We start from the raw sequence: 20,775 nt of genomic DNA, 5'->3' as shown, positions 1-20,775 counted from the left end.
AGCACAACATCGCTTTGCAATAAATGTGTGGGCAGGTATGGTCGGTGACTGCTTAGGCGGCCCATACCTGTTACCATTCCGCATGAACTCCACTAAATATCGGATCTTTCTTGAACAAGTTCTACCAGGGTTACTTAACGATGTTCCAGCAAATGTGAGACGCAACATTTGGTTTCAACATGATGGGGCGCCTGCCCATTATGGAAGGTGTGTTCGTGACTATTTGAACAGGTGTTTTGGGCGTCAATGGATTGGCCGTGGTAGATCCGTTGCCTGGCCCACACACTCACTTGATTAATCGAGCCTTGATTTCTTTCTAACGGGGAGTGGGGCCTCAAATCTATAGTGTATGAATCGCCTGTGGAGACGGAAATGGATCTTGTGACGAGACTCGTCTGCACTGCTGCTACTGTCAAAGAAACTCCAGGTTTGTTCGACCGTGTCCGCCAATCCATGCTGCACCGGTGTCACGCATGCGTTGCGTCTCATGGTGGAACCTTCGAGCATCTGTTGTAACATCATGAAATGCATCCATCTCTTACTCCATTGTTAATATTATGTCAAATAAATGTTTGCCACTAATTACTGTCTTGTGTTTCTGCTTCTTGTGCCTCTGGTACTACTATACAGTGACGTTTCCAGTTATGGGTTCCTATGCGATTCACATTCCTTTAGATGTTACCTACCTCCCCTAAACGTTTGTACCAATATTTTTGAGACACCCTGTATATGAGACCACAGAAAATGTTTAGCTACGTGTGAAGCATGGAGTTTCCTGATGGTGAGATCTGCTGCTTGTTTTTCCCCCCATTGTTGGAAAGAGAGATCCCAGACTGGTGTATAACTAGACCAGGTAGGATCATGTATGCTTGTTTCCTGAAAGATATAACCCATGTCTAAATTCCAGCACTGTGTTAACTGTAACAGCCTTATTCCAATTGGCTTGTTTTCATTAGGTTTGTTGGGATAAAAGGTGGTCGCATTGGTGCTCAAATAAGTATGGCCAGATAGGATGGAAGGGAAGGCTGCGTATTTTTGCTGCATAGTTGAGTAGCAACATTTTCCTCCGAAGATGGAGTGGAGGTTTGTGTGCCTCTATATATAGACTCTGTACAGGGGATGTTCTGAATGCTCCTAAAGCAGTTCTAAGAGCGCTGTGATGAATAGTGTCTAGCAGAATTAGCAAACTTTTCCTGGCAGAGCCATAGATTGGAACTCCATAATGCAAGCAAGATCAGATTAATACCTGATATAGCCGAAGCAGAATGCATCGTTCAGCACTCCACATGGATGAAGACTGTACTCTGAAGATATTTAATTTTTTTTCAAGCAAATGGTTCTCAGGTATGTGATGTGTTGTAAGAAGTTTATTTTATTGCCCAGGATTAGGCCAAGAAATCTGATACCATTGGATAGAGGTATGGTGGAATTTTTAAGTTTTAATTCAGACTCAGGGTGGATCTTTCGTTTTTTACAAAAATTATTATTAATTTGTAATTCAGGTTCATTTTTTTTTTTTTTTTTTTTTTTTTACAGAAATGAATACCTTTGGATTTTTGTGCTGATAAGCGGTAGCCATTGCGAGACATCCACAACTCAATTTTGTTAATTGAGATTTGAAGCTGTCTCTCAAAAGAATTCATATTTTTTCCTTGGCACAGGATCATGAGGTCATTTGCATAGTGATAGAATTCTACTGTGCTTGGAATATCATGGATAATATTGTTTATTCTTACTAAAAATAGAGTAGGACACAAAATAGATCCATGAGGAGACCCCCCCCTCCACTTGTATATGGATTCTAGAAAGAACATTTGGATAACGAACCTGAAAGGTTCTGCCTTGGAGAAAGCTCTGAATAAACAAAAGAAGCCTGCTTCATAATCCAAAGGTGTGAAGATCTCGTAAAATACCGAAACACCGTTTTGTATCAAAGGTTGTACCTTTTCTAAATCCAGACTTACCATAACTAGGTGATTGTTTCTGACAAAAGCATTTCTGATGTTTGATTCTACTTTGGTCATCATATCCAATGCAGATCTATTTTGCCGAAAGCCATACTGATTTTTATGTAAGATGTTATGTGACTCTAGAAACCAGGTGAGGCGTTTGAGAACCATTTTCTCCAGTATTTTTCCCAAACAACTAGATAAAGAAATTGGACGATAATTAACTGGATTAGAGAGGTCTTTTCCTGGTTTAGGGAGGGCTAATACAAATAAATGTCTCCAAGAGTAAGGATAAACATGTTGCTGAAAAATTCTGTTAAAAAAAATATTAGTAGAGTTGGTAAAGCAGTATCATTCAAGTGTTTTAACATAATATAAAATATACCATCAGGGCCAGCTGCACTATTGGGTGCTCTATTAAGAGATTCTTTTAACTCAGATATTGCAAAAGGCTGATTATATGGAAGAGAGGCCAGTATTGAATTTTAACTTCTGCCTTTCTGCTGCCTCTTTAATTCATTGGAATGGAGCATCATATGAATTTTCTGCTGATATTTTTTCAAAAGCTTCCACAAAGGCATTTGCTATACTTTGGGGGAAGACAGTTCCTGTCCATTACATATCAATATAGGAGATGAAGACAATGAATATTTGCCATTCAGATGTTGGATTTTCTTCCAGATTAATCTAGTACTGGAGTTCTTTGTGATAGTAAACGCGAACTATATCCAGGAATCTTCTGTGGCTTTTCTTCCTATTTGTATTGCTTTAGCATCAAGTTTCTTGTAATTTATAAGTGGGATGCTTGTGGAAAATATTCCAAGCTTCATTCTTTTCTTTTTTTGCCCTATTACATTCATCATTCCACCAGTAGTTTTTGCACCTGAGTGGATGAGTCAACAATTGAGAAATAGCTTTATCAGCTGCTGCTGATAAAGCTATTTCTCAATTTTAACAGATGACCGGATATTAACTGGAATTTGTGGATTGGTCACTCACGCACTAGCAAGGCTTTTATGGATTTATTGGATGATTGTTTTCTTCAGCAGCATGTTCGGGAGGCAACTAGAGGGAGTAATACTCTTGATCTGATTATCAGTAATGATTCTTCATGCATCAAGAATCTGCAGATAAAGGAACCACTAGGTGGCAGTGATCACAGTGTGCTGAAGTGGGATTTACTCAAAGAGGTGAATACCATCAAGGGTAAAGGGAAGGGTTTTTGCTTTCTTAAAGGTGACTACGGTGGTCTGAGACAGTATTTAAATTCTATGCGGTGGAACCAACTGATGATGTTACCAACAGCAAATTCAAAATGGGAAGCATTCAAAGAATTAATCTTGGAAGCTACTAGGCTTTTCATACCAACAAAGAAATATTGTTCAAGATTTATGCCTAAATGGATGTCAGATGAACTAATTAGACATGTGACAGAGCAGAAAAATGCATGGGATACATATAAATTAATATGTGACACAGAAGCCTATGATAGATATAAGATGGTCTGTAACCAAGTTACAAAGGAGGTTAGGCAGGCGAAGCACATTACGAGAAATTTTTGGCAAAGGATGCAAAGAAAAACAGCAAAGAGTTCTTTACTTATGTAAATTCTAGAAGGAAGGGGATGAATCAGATTGGTCCACTTGATATCAATGGTTCCACTGTTGATGATCCTGTTCAGGTAGCTAACAAACTAAATGAATATTTTACATTGACATTCACACATGAGGAGTTATTCAGGGAGGGGAATGCCAGAGGTATATTCAACTCCTGCAGTAAGCTAGATAATCTTGTAATAACTGAGAGTAAAGTGGAAGAGAAATTGTTGAAGATAAACAAAAGAAAGGCACCTGGGGTGGTTGGAATCTATCCAGTTATATTAAAGGAGGTGGCAAAGGAAGTAAGCAAACCCTTAGCCATAATTATGACAGCTTCCCTAGATTCAGGGGAGGTACCCATAGACTAGAGATGTGCAAATGTGACCCCAATCCACAAAGGAGGATCAAAGAGAGACACAGGTAATTACAGACCTGTTAGTTTAACTTCTGTTCCAGGGAAATTAATGGAGGCACTGGTTAAAGAAGCATTGCTGGATCATCTAGACAAGACTTCAATTATAGCTCGGACACTTGAATGGGTTTAGAATTCTCCTAGCTTGTACAACATTTTGATCTTTCATTTCTTGCACAAGTTTCTCTTCTGTTACATTCAATAGAGCCCATTCAGAAACTATTTAGGATTGTGTGGGGAATGATTTTAACAGAAATTCACCCAAAAGTTATAAGCTTTAACAACAGTTCGGAATGTTTAGACTGTGTCGTTTCAAGTAGTAAATCCTGTGACTGTAACCTTTTGACCATTTTAGGTGATCTGGCAGCATTTTCAAGGAATCTCTGTATCATAAACAGAGAGTTTACTCACTGTTTGACTAGTTAAAGAATGGATAATAAGAAAAGTTGAATACTCTGGTTGGTCATTGTCTTTTTTTAAGTGCTTACTTTCCGCATTACCTTGATCAGAATTGTACCAACCTTTGGTATTTGAGCTCGAAGGCTCTAATGCTGGATAGTTTTCTTTATCCATGTTGGCTCCTTTTTACCCTGGGGGATTAGCTTTTCCACTCAGATTACCAGCCCCGCCACAGGGAGGTAGGGCAATGCCACTTGTGGCCAAGTGTAGGAGTTAGTAAACTAATAAAGAGTAAAGAAATAGGTACTTTCCTTTTCCTGGCTCTCTTTTTATACTTTTAAAAAGTAGACCTAATTAACAAAGGAACTTATAAAAGGAAGTAAAACAAGGAAAAACTCAGTGGCTCTAGAAAAATTGCTCTAGGAAGTCACAGATCACTTGGCCACAGAAATGCTTGGCACTCAGGGCCCCGGTATGGTTCATTTTCCAAGTGCAAAGAGAGTATTAAGCACTAAATTTTAAACGTACACATGCACACATATTTCTGCTTATTGGTGTGTATAAATAATTCTAAAAAGATTAAATATATGTATTAGATACTTTTATTCTTTCCATTTTCAAATATTTTTCCAAATTTAATTTTAATTTTGCATGCATGCCAAATTCGAAACATACATTTTTCGCTTCCCGAAAACTAGCATCCATCATTACTGAATATCATGTTTTGTTTTCCAGTACAGCGCATGCCACTTATTGTGATCAATAGTTAGTGGGATTTTTTAATGTTATCACTTTTATGAAATCTTGTTCAAACATATACTAAAACATTGAAAAAAATAGCATTGACTGTAACCAGTGCTTCGATTTACATTATTTATTTTTTTTTTTTTTGTCTTATTGCAATAGAAATGATTATGTAATATCCCAATTTGTTCTCAAACCCCAATACACTGACTGGTTAGTTACTGCTGTTGCTTTGTACAGTTCATATGATTAAGTGTTGGCTACTCTGTGAAAGAGAATACTGCATCTGCACTCGTACAAATCTGATGATTTGTATGGATTTTCAGAAACATTATAACAGTTACAGTTTTATGGATGACTTTCTAAGTCATCATTTTTATGGATAACTTTTTAAGTTATAAATAAAAATAGGGGACAGTCAAATTAAAGTATTTTTATATTGCTTGATTTTAATGTCTTCTTCCTGTCCTCTCCCACCTTTTTATTTCTATCTGCATCAAAATACTGAATGAGTATTTTGTATCTACATTCACACATGAGGAGTTATTCAATGAGAAGAATGCCAGAGGTTTATCAAACTCTAACAGGGACCTAAGTGATTTTGTAATAACTGAGAGCAAAGTGGAGGAGAAATTGTTGAAGTTAAACATAGCAAAGGCACCTGGGGTGGATGGATCTATCCAGTTATATTAAAGGAGGCAGCAAAGGAAGTAAGCAAATGCTTAGTCATAATTATGAGAACTTCCTTGGACTCAGGGGAGATCCCCATGGACTGCAGGTGTGCAAATGTATCACCAATTCACAAAGGGGTTCAAAAAGGTGACACAAGTAACTATAGACCTATTAGTTTAACTTCTTCAGAGGAAAAAAATGGAGTCACTGGTTAAAGATGCATCGCAGGATCATCTAGACAAGACTGCAGTAACAGTTAAGACACAGCATGGGTTTGTTAAAGGCAGGTCTTGTCTGACCAATTTGATTGGATACTATGATGTGGTTACAAAGGAACTGAATGCCAAAAATAATTTTGATATCACATACTTGGATTTCAGGAAAACTTTTGATATTGTTGCTCATGGAAGACTGTTGTACAAATTGGAGAGGTATGTTATTAAAGGTAGGTTGCTACAATGGATAAAGTGATGGTTGAGTGGCAGACGACAGAGAGTGGTAATCAATGGAGACTGCTCTTCGTGGACAAATGTTATTAGTGGCGTTCCCCAGGGTTCGGTGTTGGGCCCATCATTGTTTTACTTATTTATCAATGATATTGATGAAGGTATAACAGGTTTAATGTCCAAGTTTGCAGATGATACAAAGGTCGGCAGGGTTGTTAACAACAGTAAAGACAGTATGCTATTCCAACCGGATCTAGAGAAGTTGGGCAAATGGGCTGAGAAGTGGTAAATGAAGTTTAACATTGACAAATGCAAAATACTGCATACGGGTAGCAATAACCAAAGAGAAATATACCAACTGTGTGGTATTACACTCAGGGAAGTGGAAAGTGAAAAAGACCTGGGGAGTAATTGCGCAGTTAAATATGAAGTTCGCTGAGCAGTGCAGATGGGCTGCCAGGTCAGGTCATGGAGTCATGATATATAGGAATTTTGCTAGCAGTGACAGGGAGGTGATTATTCCATTATACAAAGCAATGGTCAGGCCACACCTAGAGTACTGTGTACAGATCTTTAGGCCTCATTTTAGGAAGGATGTAGAGTTGCTAGAATGAGTACAAAGAAGGGCAACAAGATTGGTGAGGGGAACAAAGGGGTACTCTTACCAAGAAAGGATGTTCTTCAAATTGTAGCACCTGGAGAGTAAGCACCTGAGAGATGATTTGATTGAGATGTATAACACCTTGAATGGGTTGAGCAAGCTGAATGCTCATGGGATTCTTCCTCTTGCTCAGATTAAGAACCTGAGGGGGCAGGTTCAAATTGAGGAAAGACTGTTGTAGAATAGATGTGCGGAAATTTGACTTTAGCCAGCGGGTAGTTGATTGATGGAACAGACTTCCATCTTTTGTTGTGGAAGTTTATAGCCTAAATAAATGTAAGGCTGAGCTGGACAGGCATTTGGAAAGAATGGAGGGGTGAAATGAGAGGGTGTTTTTTTTTTTTTTTTTTGGCTGATGCTGCATAAGCTTGCTTTCTTGCATTGTATGCCTCTGCTAATGCTAATAAACAGTACAGGATAGCTGGATTCTTGTTCCATTGATTATTGTTATCAATTAAGCTAACTGAAGTGATCACAATAAGCAGCACTCTATTTATTTATTTATTTATGCAAAAGCAATAACAAATCTTTAAACAAGGAAGTGTAGGAAACCATAGATGTTTATGTACAAGGTCCGGTACAATAGTAATGCCTCTTAATTTTTTGCATTCAAATGTAACACTGTAGATCATTTTTTATGTCACTGAGTGGCCACTAGAGGTCTCTAGCTTCACCATACTGAGTGGCACTGTGATTGGTTTCATGAGTGCGGTACGTGGTGGATGTTACATATAAATATATCAAGCCAAGAGTGGTGATTGAATTTCTTAACATGGAAGAAGTGAAGGCTATAGAAATCCATATGCATCTCAAAAATGTTCATGGTGACAATACTGTAGATGTGAGTACAGTTACACATAGGGTAAGATACTTTAAGAGTGGGGAAAGTGACATTGTTGACAAGCCCTGAAGCTGCCAGCCAATAACGTCAGTAATAGACAATAAGAGCAGGATTGATGTGCTGATCAAAGAGAACCACTACATCACAACACACAAATTGTATGATGCAGTAGTAGATATAGGGAAACCTGCTGTGATAACCATCATAAAGAAACTAGGCTACAAGAAGGTTTGAACCCAAAGTGGGTCCCAAAAATGCTGACACATGAGCACAAAGAAGCCCTGAAAGTCATCTGTATGGAACTTCTGCACAAACAGTGCAGAAGTTCATTCCTCACCCCCCCCCCTCCAAAGCCTAGATCTTGCACCTTCCAACTATCACCTCATCAGCCAGCTGAAGGATGCAATCTGTGGAACTTATTTTGCAGACGACAACTAGCTAAAGCATAGTGTTTGCGAAGCTCTCCAGAGAAAGAGTAAGGACTTTTACAGGATTGGAATACGTCTGACTCAGTGAGGCAGAAGTGCATAGAAAATGATGATAACTTTGTGGAAAAATAAAAGTGTGTTTATTGATGATTGAGGATTAATTGATGTAAAACACATAGTTGTAGGAATTAAATTTTCTGAAGAAAAAAATAGGAGGCTTTACTTTCATACTGCCACTCGTAGGAGTGAAAATGTAATCTTAGACTATAGATAAACATGTAATTCAAAATTTTGTAGATATGTTAGTATCTATCATGTACCATGCTACTCTTCAAGTAAAAAGTTAGGAAAATGGTGATGTGGAACCTGACAAAGCCAGCATTTGGGATGCTAAAAAAATTTCAGATTTTTAAGGAACAAATTTTTAAGCAATATTTAAAGAGTAACATAGGAGTGTTATTTTAGGCAGATATCTGTAAAAAATAACACTCCCATGCCTGAGTTAAAAGTATACATAAAAGTTACTAATGATGTAGAAGAAATGGATGCATGCATCATGAAGAGAAGTTGGAACAGAAGCACAAAGTTCTTAGACAGACATTAGTTATTATCTGAACAATGCCAAGGAAACTTCTTGGCCGCAGTTTGCGAGTGTCCAATTGAATGCAGATTTTTGGAGATTACATATATGTTCTCAGATGATAGATTTGTAACCACAAAAAAATTGTTATTTATTCAGTGATGGACAGAAACCAGAAAGAAGCTATCAAATGGACACAATCAAAAATATTTTAAATAAATTATCAGATTAACAGATTACTGAATTATTCTTAATAATTCAGATATGTAAAGAAGGATCACTTGACAATGATAACTTGCATCCATGGTGACACAACAATGCACAACCATGGTCAGCATGTACCTTTTTGGAGCTCCTCAAATGTTGCAATTTTAAGTGGTTATCACAAGCTGTTTAAACAGTGATTTTTCATCTGCAGGCATCTCATCTACCAGAGGTTGGGTCTCGTTGCATCTATCAGTCAAATTCAGGTAACTGTTTATAATATTTATTGTAGTTTCCACCTCAGAAAAAGATAGCTACTTTAATTGTTTCCCTGAAAGGTCACCATGATTCCCCCGCCAATAGCCTGCTCCGTCACTGACTGCCCGACGCCCCAGGATTTCTCCCCACACTATCACTTATGCTGCCGCTTCAGTGATCTACTTCCTATTTTCTCTGTTCAACTTAGAAACTCTTGGATATTTTCATTGACCTTGTCAAGCATTATTAGGAACTTCATTATCTGACATTCTACTTGTGTAGGAGAAGCTGTTGTGCACCAGATGCTCTAGACAAGCTGAACATTTTCTAGCTTGCATGTCCTGTAACCTGGTTCCTATCTGTGAATCTTGCAGCCCATATTCAAATCTGAAAAAGTTTGCAAAAAAGATCAAACTATCTTACAAATATGAGGCATGCAAACTGTACAATAATAATAGCAATAAAGTGCATGCTGCATTACCCAACTCCCCTAGAATACATTTGCAACAGACAATTGAAGAGAGACTATTAGAACTATTGAAGAACTTACAGATCTTGTCAACACAGTTCTAGTCATGATCCCACAGCTGGTAACCAAACGTGATCAGTCTAAAGACTCTCACATACATATGACCAATAACACAGTAGCAAAACTCAGAGATCAAGAGAAAAAGAGAACAGAAACGGACACCACAATCTTGCTTACAATGTATGTGACTGTCCATAGCACCGAACTACTGGTGTCGATGGTTGACAACATTGAAAAGGAATTATTTAAGCTCCAAACCACATCATCAAATGTAATTCCTAAAATGGAACTTGGCTACAATATGGTGAAAGCAAACCTTACAGAGCTGCTTGATGCTGCACCAATTTAACAAAGACATTAAGCTCATTCTCCTTGACATCTATAACAAGATCACACTAAATAAGCCTGATGATCCTAAGGATCTCACCAACCTACTGAACTCGCAGGAGCTCATTAAGATATATCAAAACTATGAGAAGAGTTAATATTTTGTCAATTTGTCCCGACTGCAAAAAGAAATCTAATCATTTTCTTACCATCACAAATCCCAGCAGAAATGATACAACTAAGTGCTCGATCAGCATTCCTCATCGAGCGCAATCTACAAGTTTTAAACAGCTTCCTGCTTCTGGCAAGAATAACGGGGTATCTCCTCTAAAAGACCACATTATTCATGTTCTGAGAAAAAGGCAATTGTGATGAAAAGCCTTCCAATCAGGAACACTTCTCACCATTGCAGAAACAACCATCCACAACGAGTGAGAGTTATCAACAATATGCTGGATTTCCCACCTCCGGGAACACAACATGACCACATAATTCTCAACCAATTGTCTGTTTGTTTGTTTGTTATTTGGTTTTTAGGAGCATTAGCAACTAAGGCCATATTGCTCCGGGATATGCGGTGGTCATTCCCTGACCTTTCCGCATCCTCCGTATTTGGCGGTGATGGGCTCGAACCCCGGTCTAATCAAGAAGTGTGTGCTACGCACTGCTGCTCCTTCCCACCTGGCTACAGAGGTGCCTTCTCAACCAATGACTTCACATAATTCACATTAGGGAATCTTCTCTCATCCCATACAATTTCAGCCACATAACACATTAGTACCAGGCTCAGAATTCAATCACAGTGCTACACATGCTGACGCTCTTAATTCTAGTGTCTTGACCATTCCAACACTTCGGAGGATTGCCCTTAGACAACAATTATGCCCCAGTTCCATTCAGAAATATAACACAAATCCCAGTATGCTGATTCCGCTCATAAAGGCATGCTCCCTCATCAGCTAAGAAGTACCTTCAAGAGAATGCTCATCGCAAATCAGCCATACGACCACTGCACAGGAGGAACACTGCAGCCAGAACCTCAATAATATCCTAAAATGATGCCAATGGTAGAAGGCAAGTGAAAATCCACAAAATGTCCAGAGGGCCACCGGAAAAGCCATTCTACCATATGAATGCTCATAGTCGGGAGAGACAAAGTAAGTCATGAGACAAAAATCTTTTTAACTTTTACATGGGTATTTTCAGCAGGATTGCATTGGTTTTTTGATATGTTTAGCAATCCTGCTGAAAACGCCCATGTAAAAGTTAATTAAAACTATGGAATCTAATTACAAACTAATCAATCTTGCCTCATCATGGCCAGCAGATGCATTTGTGAAACATTTCTATTCAACCAAGCATCCCTACACCAGGGGACAGCATCCAGAGCAGCATGAAACCATAACAAAGGAAAAACAAAGCTGACTCAGACCAGCTATCAAGTCAAGTAATGGACAGCAATATTTGGGAAATATTGAACAGAACCTTTCAGCTGGTCCTCACAGTATTGATATAGCAGGCATGCGACCTGAGATGTCTCCAGCAGTATCTGAAGGCCATGTGAATATCAAAGTAAGGATTACCTTCAGAATGAAACCTAGATGATATCTGCTGACCACTAGAGCCCCAACAAAGACAGATCAAAACTTTTCAGAGTTTTGATCTGTCTTTTTAATCTGATCTTCTATCTATCTGATCTGATCAGAGATTTGATCTTCTAATTTCTAGTTTTACTACTAATAATAATCGTTAGTAATTTAGAAATTGTATTTTTTAAGAATATAAATTTAATCCTAATATTTTTAGACGAATGGATAAATTTTTGATGGTTACTAGAGAAAATCCACTAATAATGAAGATATTGATGCTGATACAAGTAAAGGTAGTGGGAATACAAGCAACAGGGAACAAGGAGGTAGAACTCCCAAGACAAGAAAATACAATTCATCCTATTTATCATTAGGATTCACAAGTGTTATTATAGATGGCTGTGAAAAACCAATGTGTTTGTTTTGTACGAAAGTTTTGGATCCAGATAGTTTTTTTTTTTCCCTTGTTAGTTGCTGGCACATCAGCTTCTATGGTCTTCTATCCCAAAGTTTTTGCATTTTATTGTGATCCAAGCCAGAGGCAGGATTCGAACCTGACACCTTTAGGTTGCCAGGAAGGCATTTTACCCACCTGGCTAGTTCGGTCGGCAGCTTCAGATAGTATGAGATCAGGCAAATTAAAATGGCAACATAAAACTATGCATTCTGAATACGTTGGTAAGCCCACAGAATTTTTTCAAAGAAAATTAGATGAGTTTAATAAACAAAAGCAAACTTTCAAAAAAATAGTTTGTTCCATCAAATGCATTGCTAGCATTGTACCAAGTTTCTTACATAATCACAAAATATAAAAAACCACACACAATAGGAGAAACTCTTGTTTTACCAGCAGCTATTGATATGGTTAAAATAATGTTCAGCAAGCGGTATTTGTTGCAAATGTTAAAATAACAGTTGCGACAAATACCGCTTGCTGATAATACAGTTGGCAGAAGAATCGATGATATATCTGAAGATCTTTGAGATCGGTTAGTTTCTCGACTGCGTACTTGCCATACAATTAGATGAGGCAACTGATGTAGCTAAAGATGCTCATTTAATTGCATATGTTCGATATGTTGCAGAAACTAATATAATAGAAGATATATTATTTTGCAACCCCATTCCTGGAAAGGCCACATCCAATGAAATTTTTAATATAATTGACACTTTTTTTGATGAGAACGACAAAGTGGAATAACTGCTTTGGACTCTGTACTGACAGAGCACAGTCAATGTCAGGACACAAGACAGGTCTTCAAGCATTAGTTAAAAAGAAAGCACCTGAAGTTATCTGGATGCACTGCATGCTTCACAGAGCAGCTCTTGTGTCAAAAAATATGAGCGAAGAACTTAACAACATTTTTACAAAAGTTACGAAAGTTATAAACTACATAAAAAACAGTCCTTTAAAAGTTAGGTTGTTTGCAAAGCTGTGTGAAGATATGGAAGCTAATTATACCTCACTTCTATACTATTGTGAAGTGCGCTGGCTATCTCATGCAAAAATGATTCAAAGGGTGTTTGAACTCAAAGGAGAGATTGCAATTTTTCTTGATGAAAATCATAATGAAGAGGCAAATTTATTTAGGAATGATAACTTTATTGTTAACCTTGCCTATATTGTTAAACTTTATTGTTAAACTTGGAGCTATGTGTAAGTTGATTCGTTCTAGCCAGCTGCGCTATGATCACGTGGGAAATTCAAGCGTATGGAGTGACACGTTATATAAATCAAAAGAATTTGCCGATTGTTTTTTGCGGACATAATTATAAAAATGCATATATGATCATACATTTTTGCTGTTTTCGAGTTAATCAATAGTTTTTGCTCAACTTTAAAGGTAGGAAATCAAAGAAAAAAATTCTGTTTATGTATACTGAGAGTTTCAATTTTGTAGATTGAGTAGAAATTTCGGAAATAATTAGTTTCTATCACGAGGCCAGGTGTCAAATTACACTTAAAAAGTGCAGGCCACAAGTGGGGTTAAAAATGTGTCTGTATTATTTTATGAAATAAAGGGGGGAGGCACCAAGATTAGATTGTTTTTAAAAGGGGGCGTAGTAACAAAGTTTGGAAACCTACGGGGATGAAATCTCAGCATCAATAACAAAAACCACACCGAAAACTATCTATTCTGGTGAGTACTGTCTGCTTTTTTGGACCCTGTACAAACATAAACTTCTGCTTCTCATACATACTTCACAAATAATGGACTTACTAAATTTTAGAAAAGTTTCAGAGAACCTTTGCACTCCACTTACTTGCAATGATAAAAATGACAGAGAGCAAAATAACCACACCTAGTTTCCGGAAGTTGTGTCAATGGAGAATCCCCAGCCATCCTTACGAGCCTTCTGATCTCTTCAGTCTGTGGTGTGGAGGCTCAGAAAAGTTAACAGGTTCCTGCCCATGGAAATGCTCCAAAACATTCAAAAGATTTATGCAGACTTCAAGAAGTTTACTGAGGGAAAAAGCTACAAGATGTGTCATCAGGAACAGTTCTTATCCTGAGCTGAGTGATTGCCTATGCAGTTCCAAGAGCAGTGATTCGGCAAAAATGACACCCTGATGACTATTACTGTTTAAAAAAAAAAATCATGTACATAACTATCCTCTGAAAATAACTTTCTTTGTAATTATCTTTTCAGTTAATTTTGTTAAACCCCTAGCATTTTTGCTGTTATATTGCATCAGTCCTCTATGTAATTCAATATTCACTGATTGCAATAAAGATATATATATATAAAACTAGCTTTCTTCTGAGAACAAGGTGCCTTTTGTTCTATCTGAGCTTGGAAAGGCTTTGGACTGTTCTTATCCTGAGCTGAGATGTTACAGCCCTGAGTATTAAATTCCTGGAGACCAAGACAGCCAAATGCTTTTAGGATGTGTTTCTAGAGTGTATGCTCAAGAATATGTATATTACTGGGTGTTCTGTTGTTTGGGAGTACCTGAGCATACCACCAGAAAGAGTGGTGCATTAATGATGAATTATATGGCAGTTACTGGAACACTGAGGAAAAAAGAGTGATTGCAGTATGGAATGTAAGCATGCTTCCTGGCAAAAGGAACTGGGACTGTGCTGGTTTGTGTCAGTGCAGTAAAACCAAAACCACATGTATGTATGCTCAGCTGGAATGAGAGTTCTTCAAAATCTTCATTTAAATGAGAGTACTCTTTGCAGGCTGATAAACAAGTGAAGGATTCAATAGTTAAACAGCTTTATAAGTCAGTGTTTTGCAGGAGAGCATTTGCTAGATAGTAGAAGCCCACTTCCTGATGGCAGGGGTAGTAACCATCACTGGATGGCACAAGGCGCCATCACAGGGCTATGTGGCAATGTCACCTGAGTTCAAATTCTAAATTTTCATATTCAGTTTATAAATTTTATTAACTTGTTCACTCTGTTGCATTTTACAAATTGGCCTGTTTAAAAAATACTAAATTATAAAGTTAATTATGTAATAGTAATAGTAGAAATGGAGGCATATGATGCAAGAAAGCAAGCGCTTATGTAGCATCAGCTTAAAAAAAAAAAAAAATTTTCACACATCCATTCCCCCTAAAAGTTTGTCGAGTTCCTCCTTGAATTTATTTAAGCTATCAACTTCCATGATAGATAGAAGTTTGTTCCAGCAATTAACCACCCCCTGGCTAAATGCAAATTTCCACACATCTATTCTACAATTTAAATTTATGCCCCTCAGATTCATAATCTGAGCAAGCGGAAGAATCCCATTAGAATTCAGTGTGCCCAACCCATTCAAGGCCTTATACACCTCAATCAGATCACGTCGTAGGTGCCCAGTCTCCAGTCGCTGCAATTTGCAGAACTTAAGCCTTTCTTGGTAAGAGGACCCCTTCGTTCCCCACACCAATCTTGTTGTCCTTCTCTGTACATGCTCGAGCAACTCTACATCCTTCCTAAAATGATTCCTCCAGACCTGTAAGCAGTACTCAAGGCAATGACCTGACCATTGCCTTATACAAAGGATAATCACCTCCTTTTCCCTACTAGTAAAATTCCTGTATATCATTGACAATACCCCCATGACCTGCTCTGGCAGCTTATCTGCATTGCTCAGAAAACTTCATATCTGACTACATAATTACTCCCAGATCTTTTTCATTTTCTACCACCCTAAGTGTAGTACCAAATAGTTGATACGTTTCTCTGGGATTACTTCTACCCATATGCAGTACTTTGCATTTGTCAATGTTAAACTTTTTCTTGCCCAAATTTTCTAGATTCTGTTGCAGTAGCACACTGCCATTACTGTCATTAACAACCCTGTAAACCTTTGCATCATCTGCAAACTTTGACATTAAGCCTTAATATACCTTCATTAATATCATTGATAAATAAAACAACAATGGGCCCAACACCGAACCCTGGGGGACTCCACTAATAACATTAATCCATGAAGAGCAGAGTCCACTGATTACCACATATGGTAATCGAATGTTGAATTAAATGCAGATAAGCTTCGACTCAGAAGGCATATCACTGATAAAAGTAAACTCAAATGATTATATACTTGAAATGGAATAATTAAATTTCAAAAACATGGTTTCTGTAAAATCCATTGTAATTCAAATCTGATTATATCAGGATCTACTATATTATATCACCACTTTATTTGTGTTCTAAACAGGGAACAAGGAACCCATTCCCAAGAACTTGTTCATTAGAGAGATTCCTTGGAGGCAGAAAAAAAAAACGTCAGACACAGAGTTATATTTCACTTTAAACTGATTCCATTCATTATTTTGATTCATTTGAGTTCTTTATTTATCTAACATTTATCTCCTACATTTATCTAACTTTCATTTGCGTCATTTTTGGAAATAACAGTTTACCACCTTCTATTTCTTCATTATGGAATATTTCCAGGATTGAATCTTCTGTTATTGCTTTTTCTCTGAGTACCTGGTGGTGTCAGTTTTCATTTATTTATACTATAGTACAATGACTGTGGCATTGTTTCATTCAGTGGTATTGTTATCAGTATAAAGTATGAACAAAAAGTTCAGGAACTAAATTAATATTTGAAAATGGCGAAGCTTACTGGCTATTCAAATGGGTGTCCTTTACATTTTACATTACACTACACAAACCAATTGCAATGTTTCTGCAACCATTCCTGATAAGGCTCTTTTAGAACTGCTAACAGTTCTTGTATCACAATCTGAATTCCTTCTTCAGTTGTTGCAAATCGATGACCTTCCAGGAAAAGGAAAAGGTGTTTTAAACTTGGAAAACAAAATCACAGGGAGTTAAATCCAGTAAGTATGGTGGGTAGGGGGAACACAGTGATGTAGTACTCTACAAGAAATTCTTGAGTGGAAAGCACCAAGTGTGCAGAGGCATTGTGATGATGCAAGCATCAATTCCCTGAAAACCACATCTTATAATTTTTTATGAATGGTATCAAAAACTGCTGTAGAAATGCTTTATAATATTCCTGGTTCACTATTTGACTATATGGAACATATTATGAATATGTCCCATATAATCAATTTGTGAAGAGTCAAAAATTAAAATAATCATAATCTTCACAGTTGATCGAGATTACCTTGCTTTTTTAGAGCCTTGGAAAAGATGGAGTCTCCCTGGGTCTTTGTTTCTGGGTCATAGCCAAACACCCACAATTCATTACCAGTAATATGGGAAGAAATGTGGATCAGCATCCTAATTCCTGCTCTTCATGCTCATCAGCAAGAATAGAATACAAAGCACAGATTGAGCTGAAATGCATCACATCCTATGTTAAAATTGATTGAAATGTGCCATTTCAATCACTTTTAACATAATTCCCAGATAAATAAACATTGCTCACTCCTGATCAGATCCTGAACATAAATAACTGAATCACTCACACTGAAGGAAGTCCAGAGTGAGGATCAACTTTGGTGGGCAAGCAGCCCTCTTTAAAGTTTGGAAACCATTTGAAAGTCTTAATTTCACAAACATTTTCTCTAAAAGATGTTTTTAACATTTCATTGGTTTTTGTTGCACTTTTCCCAAAAACAAAATTTGATGCAATTTATTACTTAATAAAAAAACTCATTTTAAAATGTGATATAACCCACAAAATACCTTATAAATTGTTGATTCATATGTCACTATATCTAGATGGGTTACTAAATGCTGTGTCAAGTTGAAATTTGCTACAATGCCATAATTTCAATATATATGACTTTTTGATCACATTGCATACATTCATTGTCTGATTCTGCTGTTTTTGCTGGAACAGCATAGTTGTGATTTTGCTTGCTTTGAAAAGATAAATCTATTTGTTAAGTTCAGTCTATATTTTCATTGGCTTATACTGCTTGTTCATAGGTTTGTTTATTTATGGGTGGTGACTGTATATTCCATTCTGTTACTTGATAATTGATATCATTTTTCTGTTTTATACTTCTTAATTTTTTTTTTTATTTCCGTCTATCACACAGTTTTGAAAATTATAGTTTCCAATGCCATCAGGATATCACAGCATGTGTAATTGTGAGTTTCATTCAACATTTTGTGCAGACTGATGCTTCTCTACATGCTTCCTGTGGGTGGCCAAAACAAACAATGATATAATACTGGAATGAGTTTGGTAAACACACATGCAATTAGCAAATGAGGTATCCTGCATCAAAATATTTGTATGATGTTTCTGTTTTGTCAGATACCAATTCTTTTTAACAACTGTTACCCCTTGAGTTACTTCAATATTTTTTATTCCTCTACTATATCTTCTTGAAGGAGTTTACTAATACATGAGTTAATGCACACACACATCATTTAAACTACCAAGGTAGTTTTAATGCATCATTTTAATACCTATTATCTTACATTGTGAATACCTTGTATTCAACAAGTTGCCATGGTAATGCGCTATCTCAAATAAATAATGCTTCACCTATGGGGAAGACTACTGTTACTTATTCTTGGCGTATACCACAACCCAGATGGTACCGTTTCAAGGCTTTTTTGGCCTCTCTTTGGTGGGTAAGTAGGTACCCTGGTGTTGCAATAGTGGCAACCCAGTTATAAAGTATAACTCCACATGTGCAATGGTTTAGTCTAAAAGACATTTCTTGGCTAAAGCCTCAGAGTATGAAAGAGTTTACTTATGCATGGGTTAATGCAAACACATCATTTATACTGCCAAGGTAGTAGCAGAGATGGGGGAAACCCCTGATGTCAACAGACAAATAACACACTACCAAGATAATTTTTAATGAGATATAATTAATTCAGGATCAGTCAAAAGAAAGGAGTCTCCATTGCAAATCTGAGAAGTTGACAGCTCTGCAGTTGTCAGATTTCAAAGAACCTAAAGTGTATATATGTGTGGGATAGGGAAGACTATTGAAAACTATCCTATATGATTATACAATAACTTGGAAGATAGAAGTATTAGAGGGTGGCCAGTGATGGGATTCTTATAATAATAATACAATTTCTAATTTTCCCAGAAGTCGGTACTCCATCTTGCAGGACTATTTCTTAGGAAAGAGTGTGACCATAGGATCTAGATATACAGATGAGCCCTAAAAGGTATGGTGGGATTGCAGACCATATCCACCACTGGGAAATGAGTATGGTTAATAGTCAAATCCAAGAATCAATTCTATTTTTAGAACAATCATTTTGAACACTGCTATATGAAAATGACAATGTTATGGCATTACAGACATGATGTTACTTGCCCATCCATCACACAGTTTGACACTGCCCCTACTTTCTCACTTGTTCATATGGCTCTTCAAATAACACCTCTCTGGAATGTCACTGAATTTTAAGATACAGGCATGTATGATTGAATATATATGTATTCATAAATAAATTTTACTTACTTATTTATAAAAATAAAGTAAACATACTTTATTTTTACGTTTGATTCTATTATTCAGTAATTCAAGCAATAAGTTATTTCAAAAGTGAAATATATCAAAAATAAAATCATAATGGTAAAAAGAGATAATATACATTATCTGTCCTATAACCTGTAAACCTTTCTATACATAGAAATTTTTTTTTTATTATTATTATAAGAAATCAATAAATTATATCCTACATTTAATAGCCTCAAGCAAATTCTCAGCTTTAGTGTGCATTTCTCTATGTCGCAACATATTGTCCCATCCTACTAGATATATGTTCAGTATGAGAAATAGCAGAATAAAGAAAATTTCTGCTGCCAGTGACCTAGACCTAAAATAAAAAAAAAATAAAAACAATCATAATAAAAAATTTATAATTCTCTTTTTTATGCTAGTAAAATATCTGGCAAAAGATTTTTAAAGCTCTTAAAATTATAAAATAAAAATTAAATAAAACATGATTCTGAACCTAATGCACTGGTGTCAAAGGCAGAGGCTATGCCCACTGGTACCATGAGAGGATATACAGGGTGTCTCAAAAATATTGGTACAAACATTTAGGGGAGGTAGGTAACATCTAAAGGAATGTGAATCGCATAGGAACCCATAACAGGAAACGTCACGGGAAAGTAGTACCAGAGTCACAAGAAGCAGAAATGACAAGACAGTAATTAATGGCAAGCATTTATTTGACATAATATTAACAATGGAGTACGAGATGGATGCATTTCATGATGTTACAACAGATGCTTGAAGGTTCCACCATGAGACGCGATGCATGCATGACATCAACGCAGCATGGATTGGCAGACATGGTCGAACATACCCAGAGTTTCTTTGACAGTAGCAGCAGCACAGAGGAGTCTCGCCACGAGATCCATTTCCATCTCCACAGGCAATTCATATACGATATATCTGAGGGCCCCCCACAGAAAGAAATCAAGGCTCAATAAATCAGGCGAGAATGGGGGCCAGGGTCCACCACAGCCAATCCATCGACGCCAAAACGCCTGTTCAAATGGTCACAAACACACCTTCCATAATAGGCAGGCACCCCGTCATGTTGAAACCAAATGTTGCATCTCACATTTGCTGGAACATCGTCAAGTAACCCTGGTAGAACTGGTTCAAGAAAGATTCAATATTTAGCGGAGTTCATGCAGGATGGTAACAGGTATGGGCCGACTAAGCAGTCACCGACCATACCTGCCCACACATTTATTGCAAAGCGATGTGCCGCATGGGGGTGCACA

The 20,775-nt window shown here is 37.1% G+C and overlaps 1 protein-coding gene across 1 annotated transcript in view; it reads right to left on the bottom strand.

Moving 5' to 3' along the window:
* l(2)k05819 (transmembrane protein 94-like protein l(2)k05819) overlaps window positions 1–20,775 on the bottom strand; it is an 809,128-nt gene that overhangs the window by 685,760 nt on the left and 102,593 nt on the right. Inside the window, exon 4 of the mRNA XM_090377739.1 lies at window positions 19,717–19,853. Coding sequence (XP_090233865.1) covers window positions 19,717–19,853 — 137 coding nt within the window. The remainder of the gene's footprint in view (window positions 1–19,716; window positions 19,854–20,775) is intronic.

This window comes from Mastigoproctus giganteus, chromosome 7 (assembly GCF_048544385.1).
Source record: "Mastigoproctus giganteus isolate SK-2022 chromosome 7, ASM4854438v1, whole genome shotgun sequence".
NCBI classification, from domain to species: Eukaryota; Metazoa; Arthropoda; class Arachnida; order Uropygi; family Thelyphonidae; genus Mastigoproctus; species Mastigoproctus giganteus.
The sequence above is the reverse complement of the archived record's forward strand: the minus strand, read 5'-3'. Positions and strand labels throughout refer to the sequence as shown.